The sequence below is a fragment of the Scyliorhinus canicula genome, chromosome 14, assembly GCF_902713615.1.
Source record: "Scyliorhinus canicula chromosome 14, sScyCan1.1, whole genome shotgun sequence".
In the NCBI taxonomy this organism is placed as follows: domain Eukaryota; kingdom Metazoa; phylum Chordata; class Chondrichthyes; order Carcharhiniformes; family Scyliorhinidae; genus Scyliorhinus; species Scyliorhinus canicula.
In genome coordinates this window covers 56,257,544-56,276,478 of record NC_052159.1, presented here as the reverse complement: position 1 = coordinate 56,276,478, position 18,935 = coordinate 56,257,544, and the positions used below count along the sequence as shown (strand labels likewise).

The 18,935-nt window shown below is 50.2% G+C and overlaps 1 protein-coding gene across 2 annotated transcripts in view; it reads right to left on the bottom strand.

Annotated features, from left to right (window-relative positions):
* Nucleotides 1-950: 950 nt before the first annotated feature.
* cryl1 (crystallin, lambda 1) overlaps nucleotides 951-18,935 on the bottom strand; it is a 160,540-nt gene continuing 142,555 nt past the window's right edge. For both annotated transcript variants that reach the window (XM_038818230.1, XM_038818229.1), the window contains 2 exons: nucleotides 11,949-12,055; nucleotides 951-2,104 (listed from right to left, as the gene is read on the bottom strand). In XM_038818230.1, coding sequence (XP_038674158.1) covers nucleotides 1,997-2,104; nucleotides 11,949-12,055 — 215 coding nt within the window. In that variant the 3' untranslated portion in view covers nucleotides 951-1,996. The remainder of the gene's footprint in view (nucleotides 2,105-11,948; nucleotides 12,056-18,935) is intronic.

The following is an 18,935-nucleotide window of genomic DNA, read 5'->3' as shown; positions in this document are numbered from 1 at the left end:
CCAGTGGGATCTACCTACCCCATCGTAGGCAAAGGGATTTCCCGTTGTCACCGGGAAACCTGTGTGCCGGTGTGGGACCGGAATTTCCCGCCGGTAAATCCCACCCATGGGATGCGATTCTCCGCTGCCCACGACGGGTCGGAGAATAGCGGGGGGGCGTCCCTGACGTTTTTCACGCCCTCCCACTATTCTCCCCCCACGGCCGCCCCACGACACGAATCGCTGCTCACCGTTTTTTACGGCGAACAGCGATTCTCCCCAGGCCGATGGGCCGAGTTCCAAGGCCTTTACGGCCGTTTTTACGGCAGCAAACACACCTGCTTGCCGCCGTCGTAAAAAAGACCGCGACATGCCCGTTCTGGGCATCCAGGGCCCTGATTGGCACGGCCGTACCACGGCCGTGCCAAGGGGGACATGAGCCCGCGATCGGTGGGCACTGATCGCTGGCAGTGTGTCCGTAACGGAAGCACTCTTTCTCCCTCCGCCGCCCCGCAGGATCAGTCCGCAGGGCGGCCGAGGGAGATGACGGCCCCGCGCATGCGTGGGTTGGAGCCGTCCAATCCGCGCATGCGTGGCTGACGTCACTGTGCGCGTCAGCCGGCGTGACACTTGGCGCGTGGACTTAGCGACGGTCGCTAAGCTCGCGATGCCATGCTTCACGGGGCCCTGCTGCTAGCCCTGCACGGGGGGGGGGGGGAGAATCGGGTCCCAGGAGGGGGCGCGGAGGCTGCCATGAAACACGGCCAGTTTCACGGCAGCCTTTACGACTCGCCGCATTTGCGGAGAATCGCGCCCATCGTCTTTGTCTCCACTTTATCAAAACTTTTCATAATTTAAAACACCTCTTATATGGTAACCCCATAGCTTTAATTTCACTAATGCAAGTTTTAATCGTTTTCAGTCATTCTGGTTACTAAACAAGAGTGCACAAAGCAAAAATTCTGCAGTCATCACAGTTTGAACTGAGAATCAGTCACTTTAATAGCAGCACCTAATAGTTACAGCAAAATATATAGCCATCAGCTCTGTCTATATATTACAATCCAAATAGAGAAAATAGTGCCTATAAATTGCAAAATATTTGAACTAGCAAAATAAGACAAAGAACCCAGGGGATGAAGTGCTCTTCAGGCAGACAGTGCCTAAAATGGAAGGGAAATGTTCTTTTTAAAAAACGTGTTAAAATAATACATAATTGCAAGTTGTTATAAAATCTTAGAAAACGAGTACAAGCATCGTTCATTCTCACTCAGGAACATTTTATTGATGCTCATATTTAAGGGAACTCCTGAAATGATCGCCACTCAGATTGTGTCATAAGATGAACCATCACGCTTGCATTATCTAATCTTTTATTAATTCAAACATTTTCACTGGTTAGTAAGAGCATAGGAGAGAAACCTCTCACCTGAAAGAACCACCCTATCATATGTAAATGTAATAAAACATCAATTGGATATATTTTCTCGTATGCTAATTTTAGACAAATAGTAAATGAGCAAAGAGCAGAGTTCCCCAAATTACAGCCATGGTTTTGTTCACTAATTTAGCAAAGAGGCAGCTTCTGCCATCCGGATGCAAAAGGAACAAATTATATTTAATTTTAATGCATGTTTCTAATTTTGTACAATGTAGACAGGGCCAGTTTTATCTTGTGAATGAAATTAATGTGAGTACTTTAATGTGCAAGACTTGCAAAGTTTTTGTAAAGATTACTAAATCCATTTCTAAAAATGTCAGAACATTTTAAATCTAAATACAAGCCAATACATATTAACGATACAAATATCTTAAAAACAAGATTGTATTTTTAAAAGGTTAAATCACATTGCAAATACCATACACAAATGGTACAGTTCACAAAGATAGTAAATAAAGAGACAAGTAAAAGTTAACAATGATAAGAAGCTGCCTCTTTTACAATTCAATATATTTTAAAGGGTCACATGACATGAAATCTTGACAGAAATTCTAGTGATTTGTTTCACTTGCAATCTCACTCCATGTCCATCTTCAGCTTTGTAAGAGCAGCTAAACATGAGTCCCTGCATTGCCTTCGTGCATTCAGGCTTTCTGGATCAGGTGGAATCCTTTGAGACATTGCCTATGATTGTTGAAAATTATTCAATATCATTACATGCCTGTCATTACATTCCATAAAGTAACATGAAGGTACAATTTGACAGAGTGCAGCAAAACAGAGTGCCTGACTCTGGGAGCTTGGTCCAGTTAGGGATGTGCTGTTCTGCACTTTTTTAACAAAAATAAGTAAACACCAAGAGAGCAAGACCGGGAAGCTGAAGCCCAGGGGCATTAATCAGGTGAGTAGGTAGGTTGATCGTGGTTGTTAAGTTTTAAGTTTCTTTTAACTTTACAGTCTTTCGAACTGGTACTGGGGAGATACAAGTATTGCATTAAATTTATGGTGTACCCAGATGAAATCCAAAATACAACTCTGGATAATTGTTGCATGATATTTTTAAACTTGAAACCAAATGTGTTAAATAAGACACAATAAAGATGGCAGGGTAGGTGATGTGTTGCTGTTGTAGCATGTGGGAAACTGGTGGGCACCTGCAAGGTTCATAGCAACCACATCTGCAGCAAGTTTCCGCAGCTCGAAACATGACACTTCAGCTTGTTGGTGAGCTGGTGTCCGAGCTTCAGACACTGCATCAGGGAGGGGGAATGTTACCTGGACACTTTGTTTCTGGAAGCAGTCACACACCTTCGATTAAGTTCTTCACATTTAATAATAATAATAATAATAATCACTTATTGTCCCAAGTAGGCTTCAATGAATTTACTGTGAAAAGCCCCTAGTCGCCACATTCCGCCGCCTGTTCAGGTGAAACAGGAATTGAACCCGTGCTGCTGATCTTGTTCTGCATTACAAGCCAGCTGTCTTAGCCCACTGTGCTAAACCAGCCCCTATTTGGTCCATGGCTAAGGACAGGAGGATATGACTGCAAGAGTCAGGTATCGGGATCCGAAAGGTAGAAATGGGGGAGCCTCAGCACCCAACAGGCTCGCTGTCCTTGCAGCTCGTGTGAACCAGAATATAGAATGTGGGAAGCAGAAGTGCACTTATCACAACATCAGGAGACTTCGGGCCATTCAAGTGAGGGGAGTAAAAAGGAATGTAGTGGTAGTAGGGGACCATATAGTGAGGAAGATTCACACTGTTTTCTGCAACTGAGAATGTCAGTGCCAATGTCAGGGTCAAGGCATATCCTCAGGGCTGGAGAGGAACTTGGAGGAGGAGGGGAAGGATCTATTTGTAGTGGTCCATGTGGGGACCAATCACATTTGGTGGACGATGAAAGAGGTTCTTCTGAGGAAATATGAGCAGCTAGGGGCTAAATTAAAAAGCAGAACCACACGGTAATCTCTAGATTACTACCTTAGCTGAGCACAAATTGGAATAGGATAAATAAGATCAGAATGTGGAATGCATGACTCTTGAATATATTCAAAGTTCTAGCAGCAACTACTTCCTGTGGCAATGAATTCCACAAGTTCACCATGTGTAAAGAAATGTCTCCTTATCTCTGTCCGAAATGGTTTACTCTGAATCCGCAGCCTGTGACCCCTGGTTCTGGATACATTGGTAACATCTTCCCTGCATGTACCTGTCTAGTCCTGTTAGAATTTTATAAATCTCTAAGAGATCCCCCATCATTCTTCTGAACTCCAGCGAGAGCAATCCCAATCTAGTCAATCTCTCCTCATATCACAGTCCCGCCATCCCTGGAATCAGTCTGGTAAACCTTCGCTGCACTCCCTCGAGATCCAGAACATCCTTCCTCAGAGAAGGAGACCAAAACTGCACACACCAAGGCCCTGTACAATTGCAGCAACATATCCCTGCTTCTATACTCAAAACCTCTCGCAATGAAGGCCAACATAAGATTAGCCTTCTTTACCGCCTGCTACAGCTGCATGATTATTTTCAGCGAATGGTGCACAAGGACACCCAGGTTCCGCTGCACATTTCCCTCTCCCAATTTACAACCATTTGGGTAGTAATCTGCCTTCCTGTTTTTGCTTCCAAAGTGAATAACCTCACACTTATCCAAATTATACTGCATCTGCCATCGATTTTTCCACTTGCCCAACCTGTCCAGATCATGCTCTTGGATCCCTGCATCCTCGTCACAATTCACCCTCGCACCTAACTTGGTATCATCTGCAAACATTCAGATGTTACATTTTGTTCCCTCATCCAAATCATTAATATATATGTTGTGAATAGCTGGGGTCACCTTCTTAAAGTCCAAATATACCACATCGACTGGCTCGCCCTTGTCAACTGTACTGGTTACATCTTCAAAAAATTCCAACATATTTGTCAAGCATGATTTTCCCTTCATAAATCCATGCTGACTCTGACTGATCCTGTCACTGCTTTCTAAATGTTCCACTATAAAGTCCTTGATAATGGATTCAAACATTTTCTCCACTACCGATGTTAGGCTTACTGGTCTATAATTCCCTGTTTCCTCTCTACCTCCCTTTTTGAATATCGGACTGACGTGAGCTACCCTTCAATCTGCAAGGACAGTTCTAGAGTCTATAGAATCCCACTATTTCCAGAGCCACTTCCTTAAGAACTCTGAGATGCAGATTCTCAGGCCTTGGGGATTTATCCTCCTTCAATCCCATCAATTTTCCCAGCACCATTTCTCTACTAATGTCGATCTCCCTCAGTTCTTCCCTCTCACTAAACCTTTTGTTCTCCAACATTTCTGGTATCTGATTTGTGGCCTCTTTTGTGAAGACAGAACCAAAGTATGTATTCAATTGCTCAGCCATTTCTTTGTCCCTTATTATGCATTCCCCAGTTTCTGTCTGTAGGGGGCCTAAATTTCTCTTGACCAATCTCTTTCTCTTCACATATCTATAGAAACTCTTAGTGTCAGTCTTTATGTTTCCTGCAAGCTTCCTTTCATACTGTACTTTCCCTTTCTCAATCAACCCCTTAGTCCTTCTTTGCTGATTTCTAAACTGCTCCCAATCCTCAGACTTATTGGGCGCGATTCTCTGCTCCCCACGCCGGGTGGGAGAATCGCGGGAGGGCCGGGCGAATCACGGCACGCCGCCCTGGCACCCCCCGCGATTGTCCCAACCCTCCAAAATAGCGTGTCACTTTTTGCGACACGCCGCTCAGAGAATCGGCGCTCGCCGTTTTTCACGGCGACCGGTGATTCTCTGGCCTGGATGGGCCGAGGGGCCTGACGAACCTGACCGGTTCACGGCGGCGTCAACCACACCTGGTCTCTGCCGGCGTGAACATCGCGCGACCGATGTGTGGGGCCTGTGGGGGGCGGAGGGAGGATTGAGCACCACGGGCGTGCTCATGAGGTGACTGGCCCGGGATCGGTGCCCACCGATCGTCGGGCCAGCGTCTCTAAGAGACGCACCCTTTTCCCTCTGCCGCCCCGCAAGATCAAGCCGCCATGTCTTGCGGGGCAGCGGAGGGGAAGACGGCAACCGCGCATGCGTGGCTGACGTCACTTAGGCGCCGTCGGCCGCGTCATTTTTGGCGCGCCGCTTTGACGCAAGCGTCAAGGCCTGGCGCCCGAGATTTGCGCAACGCCGCTCCTAGCCCCCCCCCAACTCGGCGGGGGGGGGGGGGGGGGGGGGGGGGGGGGGTAGGGGCGAGGAGCGGCCTCCGACGCCGGAGTGAAACATTCCGGGTTTCACTCCGGTGTCGGCTGTTTCTCTCCGTTTCGGAGAATCGCGCCCATTATTTTTCTTGCCCAATCTGTATGCTTCTTCCTTGTATCGGATGCTATTTCTAATTTCCTTTGTAAACCATGGAATGGCCCTCTTACCCCCTTTGCTTTTGTGCCAGACAGGAATGAACAGTTGCTGTAGTTCCTCCATGCGCTCCTTGAATGTTTGCCATAGTCTATCCACTGTCATTCCTTTAAGTAACTCTCCCCAATCTATCAAGGCCAACTCATGCCTCATATTTTCATAGTTCCCTTTATTAAGATTCAGCACCCTTGTCTCTGAATCAACTACTTTACTCTCCATCTTGATAAAAAATTCTATCATGTCATGGTCGCTCATCCCCAAGGGGTCTCGTACAGACAGATTGACAATGACCCCTTTCTCATTACACAGTACCTAGTCTAAGATGGCCTGCTCTCTAGTTGGTTCCTCCACATATTGGTCAAGAAAACCATCCTGTACGAACTCAGGAATTCCTCCACTACAGCATTGTGGCTAATTTGATTTGCCCAATCTGTGTGAAGATTAAAGTCACCCATGATCACTGATATTCCTTTGTTACCTGCATTTCTAATTCCTTGTTTAATGCCATCCCCAACCTCACCACGGTAGTTTGGGGGTCCTATTTGTCCCTTGGTATTTCTAAACTCTATCCATACAGATTCCACATTGTCAGAGCTAATATCCTTTCTCACTACTGTGATAATTTCCTCTTTAACCAGCAGGGCCGCGCCACCACCTTTTCTTTTATGCCTGTCCTTCCTAAATACTGAAAACCCTGGGACATTCAGTTCCCATGTCTGTTCAACCTGCAGCCATGTCACCATAATCCCAATTATATCATCCCCATGAGGGTGTTTGTGAAGGAAGATTTGGAAAATTAAAGAGAAAGAATAAGTCATGGTAGCAATATGAGTAATGACAACAATGCGTGACAGGAAAGGACAAAGCCTACAAACATAAGAATGCACCAGCAAATAAGTACGGTCAGTGTAGGGAAAAATGATAAAAAGACAGAATGCACAAATGTTCACAACAAGATGGATGAATTGATAGCACAAATGGAAATAAATGAGTCTGATATGATAGCTATTGGAGTCATGATTGCAAAGCAACCATGGTTGAAATCTGACATCATGGGTAACTGACATTTCGGAAAGACAGGAAGAAAAGGAAAAGGAAGTGGAATACCTCTGTTAATAAAAGATAAGTTCCCTATTGTAGAGAGGAATGATCTTGATTCGCAGGATCAGGATATATAATCAATTTGGATGGAGATAAGAAACAGCGAAAGAAATGTCAAAGATGGGAGTAGTTCATAGACAGCCTAACAGTAACTAAACTGTAGGGCATTGTATAAAGCAAGAAATAATGGGGGCTTCGGGACTTCCGGTGGCGACCATGGTGTGAGTGGCCCCACACAGGGCAGCTCCTGCTTGAAGGCACATAAAAGAGCTCTTTTTACCCCAAATTGGGTGCAACTTTGACGGAAAAGTGTAACTGAAGGTTGGAGGGGAGCCCCCCCCCCCCCCACCGATATTGGTATATCTACTGGTTACCGAACCCGGCAGTGGAAGATGAAAGACCTGGCCAAGGAGTTGGAGGAGATCTGTGGCGCAGCAGCCAGTGGAAGGATGGCGGAGGGGGAAGGGTCAGTGCAAGTAGCAAAGCCCCAGATGGAACAGTTGATGGACTTCATCAAGGAAGAGTTCTGCCAACAGAGGAAGGAGATGCAGGAGGATCGCTCAAAGGCCATCGAGGGGACTGTGCCACCCCTGAAGGGCTCAATGGAGATGGTGGAAAAATGCTTGGAGGCACAGGGGTCGCAGATCCGAGAGATTGAGAGGGTGATGTCAGACCACAGCGATCGGTGGTGGCATTGGAGGTGAGGCTCTTAGGAGACTGTTGCTAGATGTTGAGAGCAAAGGTGGAGGAGCAGGAAAATAAATCAAAAAGGCAGAATCTGCGGCTAGGGGGCCTGCCTGAAGGAAGGTGCGAGGAACATTTCAAGGATGCTGCCAGGGCTGGTGGCAGAGGGGGTGCTGGATAAGGCCCCTGAGGTGGACAAAGTGCACAGGTCTCTGAGCCTGATGCCCAGAGCTGGGAGATACCATAGGTGGTGATCATGAGCCTCCACAAGTTTGTGGAGAAGGAGAAGATTCTGCAGTGGGCAAAGGAAAAGCGGAACTGCGAATGGGAGGGGATCAAGGTCTGAATAAAACAGGTCATTAGAGCTGAGCTGGTAAAACGGTGTTTGGGGTTCAACAGGGCCACGGTGGTGCTATATCGGCAGCAGATCAGGTTTGGGGTTCTCTACCCGACGAAGCTTTGGGTGACGTATAAAGGCCAGGAATACTATTTGACACCCCAGAAGCGGCCAATGACTTTATCAAGGAGTATAAACTGGGGGAGAACTGAACTAACAATTCTGAGAGACTGAGGTGCTCACACTTTGAAGTAATTGGGAAAACGGCAGAGTGGGGGTTGGGGGGCGCGGGGGGGGGGGGGGGGGGGGGGGGGGGGGGGGGGGGGGTTTCTCTTCCTCCGAGGGATTTTTTCTTTTTACTGTTGGGTTGACAGAGGGTAGCAGGGGTGAAAAGTTTGTAAGGGGAAGGCTGTTCCCATCCTGCTGCCTGGGAATGAGCTTTTCCCTTTTGTTTGTTCTTGGAGAAGGTGACCTGTAGTTCGAGATTAATCTTTGTTTGGGTGGGGGAGGACGAGGTCAGCAGGGAGCCTTCTCAGAACACAGAGGTGAGGGCAGGGGATCGGTAGGAGGAGCCTTTGGGCAGGAGTTGCCAGGCTGACAGATAATGCTGGTGAACGGAAGTAAGATGGGGGAGAAGGCTGAGAGAGATGGCCGCAGGGGGGAGGAGGTACGGGGGAGGGGCAGGAACGGGAGGGTGATGTGACTAGGCAAGGTTGGAAAAGAAACATGATCAGAGGTGGAGAATGAGGCCATCTTGGATGGGGCAGGTATAGGGTGAAATTAACGGGGTAGAGCCAAAAGGGGAGGATGGCAGATGGTAGGGGGAATGGAAGTATAAGACCCCAGTAAGGCTGATAACATGGAACGTGCAAGGACTCAATGGACTAGTTAAAAGATCTTGGGCTGGATTCTCCGTTTCAGGGACTATGTCAACAGGCCGTCGTGAAAACTGTGGGCCTTTATGCCAGAAAAACTGTAGATACACCACCCGCACTTCCAGGTCAGAGGCAACACATGCACAGGGCGGCGGGCTCCAGCGGCCGTGTCATGCTCCATGGTGGACTCAGACCGTGGACCTGGACCGCGGAAACAGTGCCCCCGATTGGCCGCTCGCCCAACCCGCAAAATAAAAGCCTGGTCCCGTATAAAGCCCCCCCCCCACCCACCGCCCTCCGCTCGCCCCGTCCCTGACTGTAGTGGCTGCGGACAGAGGCTGAGTAGAGTAGAGTAGGACAGACGCATGAGTAGAGGCTCAATGGGCAGCATGGTAGCACAGTGGTTAGCACAGTTGCTTCATAGCTCCAGGGAACCAGGTTCGATTCCCGGTTTGGGTCACTGTCTGTGTGGAGTCTGCACGTTCTCCCTGTGTCTGCGTGGGTTTCCTCCGGGTGCCCCAGTTTCCCCCTACAGTCCAAAGATGTGCAGGTTTGGTGGATTGGCACGCTAAATTGCCCTTAGTGTCGGGGGTGGAGAATAGCGGGGCGGCCTCTGGCAATGGCCGTAGGTACGCCGCCTTTCGGGGGCCGGAGAATCATGGAACCGGCGGCGGTCCCAATTCCATGTGTGAAACAGGATTCTCCGCCCTGCCGCCGAATGCGATTTTGGTGTCGGTGGGCGGAGAATCCAGCCCCTTGTGTCTTTGCACACCTTAGGAGCTTGAAAGCGGAGGTAGTCTTTCTGCAGGAGTTGCACCTCTGCGTGAAGGACCAGGTTAGGCTAAGAAATTGGTGGGTGGGTCAGGCTTTCCACTCAGTGTATCAATCAAAGTCGTGAGGGGAGGCAAATTTAATGAGTAAGAAAATGGGGTATGTGAGCACGAAGGAAGTGAGGAACCCGGGTGGGAAATATGTGATTGTGAGTGGGGACTTAGAGGGACGCCGGTTGTGTTGGTGAATGTGAATGCACCAAATTAGGATGATGTAGTTTTTATGAGGGGGTTGCTGGAAGCAATCCCGGACTTGGCCATGCACCAGTTGATTATGGGAGGAGATTTTAATTGTGTCCTAGAGCCGAGGGTGGATAGATCGAGCCCCAGGTCGATGGGTAGGATACAAAGAAAGGAGCTGGGTGCGTTTATAGAAAAGATGGGTATGGTGGACACGTAGTGCTTCAAGAACCCAGGGGGAAGGGAGTATTCCTTTTTTCGCATGTGTACGGGGTGTATTCCAGAATTGACATTTTTGTGGTGAGCCGGGAGGTTTTGGTCGGGGTGGAGGGCTGAGGGAGATATTGATCAGTACCAGGAGTATGAAGTTGGGAAAGGCCATGCGGCCTGATGGCTATCCGGAGAAATTTTATAAGGAGTTTGCGATGGACCTGGCACCATATCTCTTGGGAGGGCATTAAATGAGGCTTTGGAGAAGGGGGAGCTGCCGGAGTCAACAACGCAGGCAATGATCACATTAATACCAAAAAAAGGGGAAGGACCCATTGGAATGTGGTTCGTATAGGCCTATATCGCTGTTAAATACAGATGTGAAAGTGCTGGTTACATTGGTGGTGGGAAGGATGGAAGGTAGTGTCATGGGGATGGTTGCGGAGGACCAAACATGGAGGTCCATGGATGCACAGAAGGCATTCGACCGGGTGGACGGGGGGGGGGGGGGGGGGGGTACCTGCTTGAGGTCCTGGGAAGATTTGGGCCGAAGTTTGTGACATGGGTGCGCCTGTTATATGTGGCACCGAGGGCAAATGTGGAGAACAATGATATAGGTTCGCAGAACTTTTAACTGCACAGGGAACAAGGCAGGGGTGCCCGCTGTTGCCATTGCTGTTTGCGCTGGCTATAGAGCCTCTGGCAATGGGTCTTAGGAGGTCGATAGAGTGGCGAGGGATTATGAGAAGACAAAGGGAGCATCGGGTGTTGCTATATACAGACGACCTACTATTGTATGTTTCGGAGCCGCTGGAGAGCATGGAGAGGATCAAGGGCCTGTTGGGCACCCAGTTGTGCTGTAGGTGCAGCCCAACTGAAATCACAAAATTGAAAAGTTCGCCCAGAATCTAATCTCAATATGATTTTAAGACCTTGACATGCTGACGTTCAGGCTGCAAAAAGCTCCCAAAAGCGCCATCGGAAAACCTGCATACTGAGCACACCAAGAAACAAAAGTGGTGATTTTCTGGTGCCACCATCTGCCCACGAGGCCTATTTCAAATCACCAATTCCAAATAACAAAGGGCACGTTTTACCGTCCGCTTCCTGCCAGAATTGGGATGGCGTCTTCTGGGATCCCCAATGGCCGTTACGCCTTGCGAAGATTCAATGAGATCTCTGGAGACGTCACGATCTAGACCTGTCGACAATCGGCGGGACACAGACTTGCATAGTTAAGTGAGCACTTAACCCTGCTGATTGACACCAGATTGATCCGGCTGCCGGGATCTACCAGCCTTGCCGAGCGCCATTTAGCACTGGTTCTCACAAACGGGGAACAGGCGGAATGGCACTTGAGGGTGGGGTGTGGGGGCTCACCGAGGCGATCGGACGTCCCTAGGTGGCTGGTATCTGGGCAGGGTGGCACCCTGGCGCTGTTGATCCCACCCAGGCACAGTGACACCTGGGCACCCTGGCAGTGCAACCCGAGTGGCAAGCTGGCAGTACCAAGGTGCCAAGCTGCCATTTTGCCTGTGCGGGGATGGGCCCAAGGGTGCCCTGCCCATATGAGCTGAGGTGCGGGGGTGCTCGAGGACCCCCTGAAAGGTGAGTTGGGATGTTGGGGGTTTTGGGGGTTGCGTCAGGGTGGTCAAGACATCGCAGTGCCATTAAAAATGGCGGCCCGTCTGCTTCCTGCACTGAGGAGCTCACCTCGTCGAAGCCCCTCAGTGCAGGAAATGACACTAAGTGCATCCTGTGGGGTAGCGGTGGCGGTGACTTCCCAGCCAGGGACCGCAAACACAAGAATGTCGCTAGATCACAAGGTAGCACTGGAAACAAGCTCCCTAATCCCGCCCAGAACTGACTCTTTTTTTGGTCTAAATCGCACCCAAAGTTTCTACCTACCTGGTCAATTTTCTCCATGGTTTCACCAGAAAATTCAGGAACAGGTCCAAAAGATGATAAAACTCTTTTCATACCCACGTCATAACTTTCACAGTAATTCTTGAGACCTGGCAAATTAATAATAATAATCTTTATTAGTGTCACAAGTAGGCTGACATTAACACTGCAATGAAGTTACTGTGAAAATCCCCTCGTCACCACACTCCAGTACCTGCTCGGGTACACTGAGGGAGAATTCAGAATGTCCAATTGACCTAACAAGTAAAAAAACAATTAAAATTACAATAAAAGGGATGTTTCTGACTGTTTTGATTTGCATGCTCCAAACAGGAAAAATAGGAACAGGTGTCGAACATTCGGGTCCTCAAGCGTCTTCCACCATTTAATTAGATCACAGTGGACTTAACTCCATTTTATTGCCTACGATTCATATCATTAATAATGTCAATCTCAGCCTTGAAAACTCAAATGACCTTGTAAGTTACAACCATTTGGCAGAAAGAATTGGACATATTTCTGCTACCCTTCTATGTAAAAAGTACATGGCCTAACTCTTAAGATTGAGTTCCGTTGTTCTGGATTTCAAGACAGAATAGCTTCTATATATCTAATCTATAGTATATTTTTATCCTCCAAAACATTCAGTTAGACTACTCCTTAACCATCAAACCTCAAGGGAATATGTCACTTGTAATTATTATTTAAACCTTTAAGCGACAGTATCATTCTGGTGTATCTGTGTGGTACTCCCTCCAAGGCAAGTACTGTATATCCTTCCTAAGGTGCCGTGCCTGGAGTACAATATTCCAGATGGGGTCTGATCAAAGTCCAATGAAACTGAAGCATACCCTCCTCTCCTTTGTATTCCTATCCTCTGGAGATTTTATTAGCATTGCGATTACTTTTAGAACCTGCAAACTAGTTTTTCGTAATGTGTACCCAAACAAATCCATTTTCCTCCCAGTTCCTCGGGCGGAATTCTCCGCAACGCCCGACGCCGTCGTGAAACCCAGAGTGTTTCATGACGGCGTCGGAGGCAGCTCCTCGCCCCCAATTCTAGCCCCCCCCCCCCACCCCCCCCCGGGGGGCTAGGAGCGGCCTTTCGTAAATCTCGGCCGCTGGGCCTTGACGCTGGCGTCAAGGCGGCGCTTAATGACGTCAGCCGCGCATGCGCAGGTTGGCCGGCTCCAACCCGCGCATGCGCGGTTGCCGTCTTCCCCTCCGCTGCCCCGCAAGACGGGCGGCTTGATCTTGCGGGGCGGCGGAGGGGAAAGAGTGCGTCTCTTGGACGATCGGTGGGCACTGATCGCGGGCCAGTCCCCTCCCGAGCAAGGCCGTGGTGCTCGATCCCCTCTCCCACAGGCCCCATACTCACCTTGTGCGCCATGTTCACGCCGGCAGCGACCAGGTGTGGTTGCCACCGGCGTGAACAGGTCGGGAACGGCAGGCCGCTCGGACCATCCGGGCCGGAGAATCGCGGGACGCCGTGAAAAACGCAAAACGCCATTTTGGGGCGGGGGGGGGGGGGGGGGGGGGGGGGGGGTGGGAGAATCGCGGGGGGTGCCAGAGCGGCCCTCCCGCGATTCTCCCACCCAGCCTGGGCAGCGGAGAATCGCGCCCCTCGTCTCTCGCCATTTAAAAAGAATTCTGATTTGTCTTTCTTGAATTTAAAGTGGATTACCTGGCACTTCCAAATTGACCTCCACAAGGCACACAGCATTACCAAGTCACATAATCTATGTTGCTTTGTAACTTGCTGCTCTTAACTTAATGTTCCTCCAGCCATAAATTATACATTACTGATCATCAATCGGTCAAGTATAGTGTTACAAACAACAAAACCAAAATCAGTTTTGATTTAACTGGAGGAGCAATGATTCATTTCTGAGATGAGCAGCATTTTAAATATATTTTTTACTGCAATGATAAGCATAGATACAGAGCTATTTGAAAGCCTAGAGACAATACAAAGATCAAAGCAAAATACAGCAAAAGAACAGGCCCTTCGGCCCTCCAAGCCTGCGCCGATCACGTGTCGTCTCTAGACCAACCCCCTTTATCCTTCAATACCCCATCTGTTCATGTGCCTATCCAGGTAAGTCTTAAAGGTCGCTAACGTATTGTGGTGAACCACTGTACACCTGTATTAGGGGATGTAAGGTAGGACCTGTATTACAGGTTCGCCGGTAACCCCTGCCGGCTGGCTCCGCCCAGTAGGAGGAGTGTAAATATGCGTGTCCTCCATTGATCTGCCATTTCGCCAGCTGCAACAGCAGGCCATGCATCTGACTGCAATAAAGCCACAGTTGTACCCAACCGTAGTCTTTATGCAATTGATCATGCATCAATTTACTGCAGTCAGATTTTCAATAAGATGGATATCAGAATCAAACCAGATCGCCTGCAGCTGGATCCGCACTCGCCCGATGCCAGAAAGGACTTTAATCATTGGCTAGCTTGCTTCGAGGCTTACATCAACACAGCGAACCCCACACCGACGGAGGCTCAGAAGATACAGGTCCTGTATTCCAGGTCGAGCTCAAGCGTGTTCCTGCTGATCCAGGACGCCCCGACTTACGCGGAAGCCATGGCACTCCTAAAAGAGAACTACGCGCAGAAAGCGAACATGCTCTTCGCCAGGCACATACTCGCCACTCGCTCTCAACTCCCTGGTGAGTCCATTGAAGACTTCTGGCGGGCCCCAATCACACTCGTCCAGGACTGTGACTGTCAGGCCGTTACGGCCACCGAACATTCTAATCTCCTCATGCGCGATGCGTTCGTAACGGGGATTGCATCGGGCCTCATCTGACAACGACTGCTGGAAGGGATCACGCTCGACTTAGCGGAGACAAAATCTGTCCATGCTGTCCATGACGGTCGCCTCCCATAAAGTTCAGGCCTACCTCTCTCGCCGCGCGGCCCACCCCTCCTGGACCCCGCAAACGGCCCCCCCAGCTGGGGCCCTGCCTAGCCAATACGCCTGCGTCACACGCCAATCCGTGCACCCCGGGGGTCCCCGCTGCTACTTCTGCGGCCAACAGAAGCACCCCTGCCAATGCTGCCCGGCCCGTGCTGTCACTTGCAAGTCCTGTAACAAAAAGGGCCACTTCGCCGCAGTGTGCCAGGCCCACACAGTTGCCACTATCGCCCCCACCTTCCTGCCAAACGCACAATGGGCGCCGCCATCTTCTCCTCCCGGGGCCACGTGCGGCCAATGGGCGTCGCCATCTTCTTCCCCTCAGTCCACGTGCGACCCATGGGCGCCGCCATCTTGTCCAGCTCTGCTTACATACGTACTATGGGCACCGCCATCTTGTCCCGCCCCCGCAATGTGCGCCCCATGGGCGCCGCCATTTTGTTCCCCGCAGGACCTCCGGACGCCGACATCTTGTCTTCCCAACGGGGCAGGAACGCCAACGACATCCCACGACCTGGGCCACCAATTATCTCTGTCTGAAACCTCTGATGATCACCCGCAGCTCGCCTCGATGACGCTGAACCAGTCTCGTCCACATAACCTGGCCAATGCTTCGACAACGGTGAAAATCAACGGCCACGTGACCTCCTGCCTGCTGGACTCCGGGTGCACCGAAAGCTTCATACACCCAGATACGGTAGGCGCTGCTCCCTCGCGGTCCATCCCGCCAATCAATGGATCTCCCTGGCCTCCGGATCCCATTCTGTCCTGATCCGAGGGTTCTGCACGGTCACTCTCACAGTCCAGGGCGTAGAATTCAGCGGTTTCCGTCTATACGTCCTCCCTAATCTCTGCGCCGAAATCTTCTTCATCCTCTTGCGTGGGCAGGGGAAGGAGGGATGGGCCTGGTGGGGTTAATATTGGGAGTGCCGGGGGAGTGGAGGATGGCGCCTGGGCGGGGAAGTGTGTTTGGTTGGAACCTGACGGTGCCAGGTCCCTGAGGGAGATAGTGTCTTGGTGGCCGTCGGGGAACTCCACGTAGGCATACTGTGGGTTGGCATGGAGCAAGTGTACCCTGTCCACCAACGGGTCCACCTTGTGGAGTCGGACGTGCCTACGGAACAGAACTGGTCCTGGAGCTGCGAGCCAGGTCGAGAGCGACACCCCGGATGTGGGCTTCCTGTGGAAGGTAAAAAGACGTTTATGGGGTGTGTTATTTGTAGCGGTGCACAGTAGCGACCGGATGGAGTGTAGTGCATCAAGGAGGACCTCCTGCCAGCGGGAGGCTGGGAGGTTCCTGGACTGTAGGGCCAGCTGGACGGCCCTCCAAACCGTCCCGTTCTCCCTCTCTACCTGCCCATTTCCCCGGGGGTTGTAGCTTGTTGTTCTGCTGGAGGCGATACCCCTGCTGAGCAGGAACTGACGCAGCTCATCACTCATGAATGAGGATCCCCTGTCACTGTGGATGTAGGAGGGGAAACCGAACAGCGCAAAGATTGTGTTGAGGGCTTTGATGACCGTGGCAGACGTCATATCGGGGCATGGGATGGCGAAGGGGTATCTGGAGTACTCATCGACCACACTGAGTATATACATGTTGCGCTCGGTGGAGGGGAGAGGCCCTTTGAAATCAACACTGAGGCGCTCAAAGGGGCGTGAAGCCTTCACCAGGTGTGCACGGTCCAGCCGGTAGAAGTGCGACTTGCACTCCGCACAGACCTGGCAGTCCCTGGTGACTGTCCATACTTCCTCGACGGAGTAGGGCAGGTTGCGAGCCTTGACGAGATGGTACAGTCGAGTGACCCCCAGGTGACAAAGGCTGTCGTGCAGGGTCCGGAGTTGGTCTATTTGTGCGCTGGCACATGTACCACAGGAGAGGGTGTCTGAGGGGCTCGTTGAGCTTGCCGGGGCGATACAAAATCTCGTAATTATAGGTGGAGGGCTCGATTCTCCACTGCAAGATTTTATCGTTTTTGATCTTGCCCCGCTGTGTGTTATTGAACAGGAAGGCTACCGACCGTTGGTCAGTGAGGAGAGTGAATCTCCTGCCGGTCAGGTAATGCCTCCAATGCCGCACAGCTTCAACAATAGCCTGGGCCACCTTTTTGACGGATGAGTGCTGAATTTCAGAGGCATGAAGGGTGCAGGAAAAGAATGCCACGGGTCTGCCTGCCTGATTGAGGGTGGCGGCAAGGGCGACATTTGAAGCGTCGCTTTCTACTTGGAAGGGCAGGGTCTCGTCTACTGCGTGCATCCCGGCCTTGGCTATGTCTGCTCTGATATGAGCGAAGGCGTGCTGTGCCTCGGCCGTGAGGAGAAATTCGGTGGACTGTATGAGTGGGCGGGCCTTGTCCACATAGTTTGGGACCCATTTCGCCAGCTGCAGCAGGAGGCCACACATTAGTCTTTGTGCAATTGATCATGCATCACGTATCTGCCTCAACTACCTCACTCGGCAGTGCATTCCAGGCCACCACCACCCTCTGTGTAAAAAGCTTCCCCCTCAAATCCCCACTGAACCTTTCCCCCCTCACCGTGAACTTGTGCCCCCTTTTAATTGTCATTTCTGCCCTGGGAAAAACCTGCAACTGTTCACCCTATCTATACCCCTAATAATTTTATAAACTTCTACCAGGTCGCCCCTGAGCCTCCGTCTCTCGCGGGAGAACAGTCACAGTTTAGTCAATCTCTCCTCATAGCTAATACTCTCCATACTAGGCAACGTCCTGGTAAACCTTTTCTGTCCTCTTTCCAAAGCCTCTACGTCTTTCTGGTAGTGCGGTGATCAGAATTAGACACAGTATTCCAAATGTGGCCTAACCAACGTTCTATATAACTGTAACATAATTTTCAAGCTTTTATACTCGATACCCCATCCTCTCAAGGCAAGCGTGCCATATGCTTTCTTTACCACCATTTCCACTTTTAAGGATTTGTGGACCTGCACGCCCAGGTCTCTGTGTGTCTCTATGCTCCTGATGGTTCTGCCATTTATTTTATAGCTCCCATCTGAATTGGATCTACCAAAATGCATCACTTCGCATTGGTCTGGGTTAAATTCCATCTGCCATTTCTCAGTCCAATTTTGCAGCCTAGCTATATCCTGTTGTATTCTCTGACAATCTTCACCACTATCCACAACTCCTGCAATCTTAGTATCATTCGCAAACTTGCTAATCAGACCAGCCACATTTTCTTCCAAGTCATTTATATATATTACAAAGAGCAGAGGTCTCAGAACTGATCCCTGGGGAACACCACTTGTTACAGACCTCTATTCGAAAAAACAACCTTCCACTGCTACCCTCTGTCTTCTATGGCCAAGCCAGTTCTGGATCCATCCAGCTGGTTCCCCCCGACCCCATGTGACCTAATCTTTTGCACCAGCCTGCCATGAGGGACTTTATCAAATGCTTTACTAAAGTCCATGTAGGCAACATCCACAGCCCTTTCCTCATCAATCATTTTCGTCACCTTCTCAAAAAATTCAATCAAATTAGTGAGACATGACTTCCCTCATACAAAATCTTGCAGTCTGTCGCTAATAAGACCATTCACTTCCAAATGTGCATAGATCCTGGGCAGGATTCTCCGAGCCGGCGCACGGCCTCTGCTCCACAGTGTCCAGGAGCATGTCCAGATCGCCATCACGGAACCTGGGCGCTGCATGGCGGGCGGCCATCTTCCCTCCGACGACTATGTGTGGGGGTGATGCAATTTTTTAACGCGTCACGTTGTTGCGTCAAAGACGCGGCCCGCTTATCGGATGCCGAATGCAGGCCGCTCCACTGCGCTTCTTATGGCGCCCATTCTGGCCCCTTGTGTGCCGCTGAATTGGTGGACAATGGGGCCTGTTGATGTCATCGTAAAATGCTCTGGTATTTACGATAGCGTCAACACTTAGCCCCATTATTGGAGAATCCCGCCCCCGATCTCTGAAAATCTTTTTGAACAATTTCACTGTCACTGACGTCAAGCTCACTGACCCATAATTACCCGAATTATTCTGGCAATCCTTCTTAAATAACGGTACAACATTGGCTATCCTCCAATCCTCTTAGTAGCTC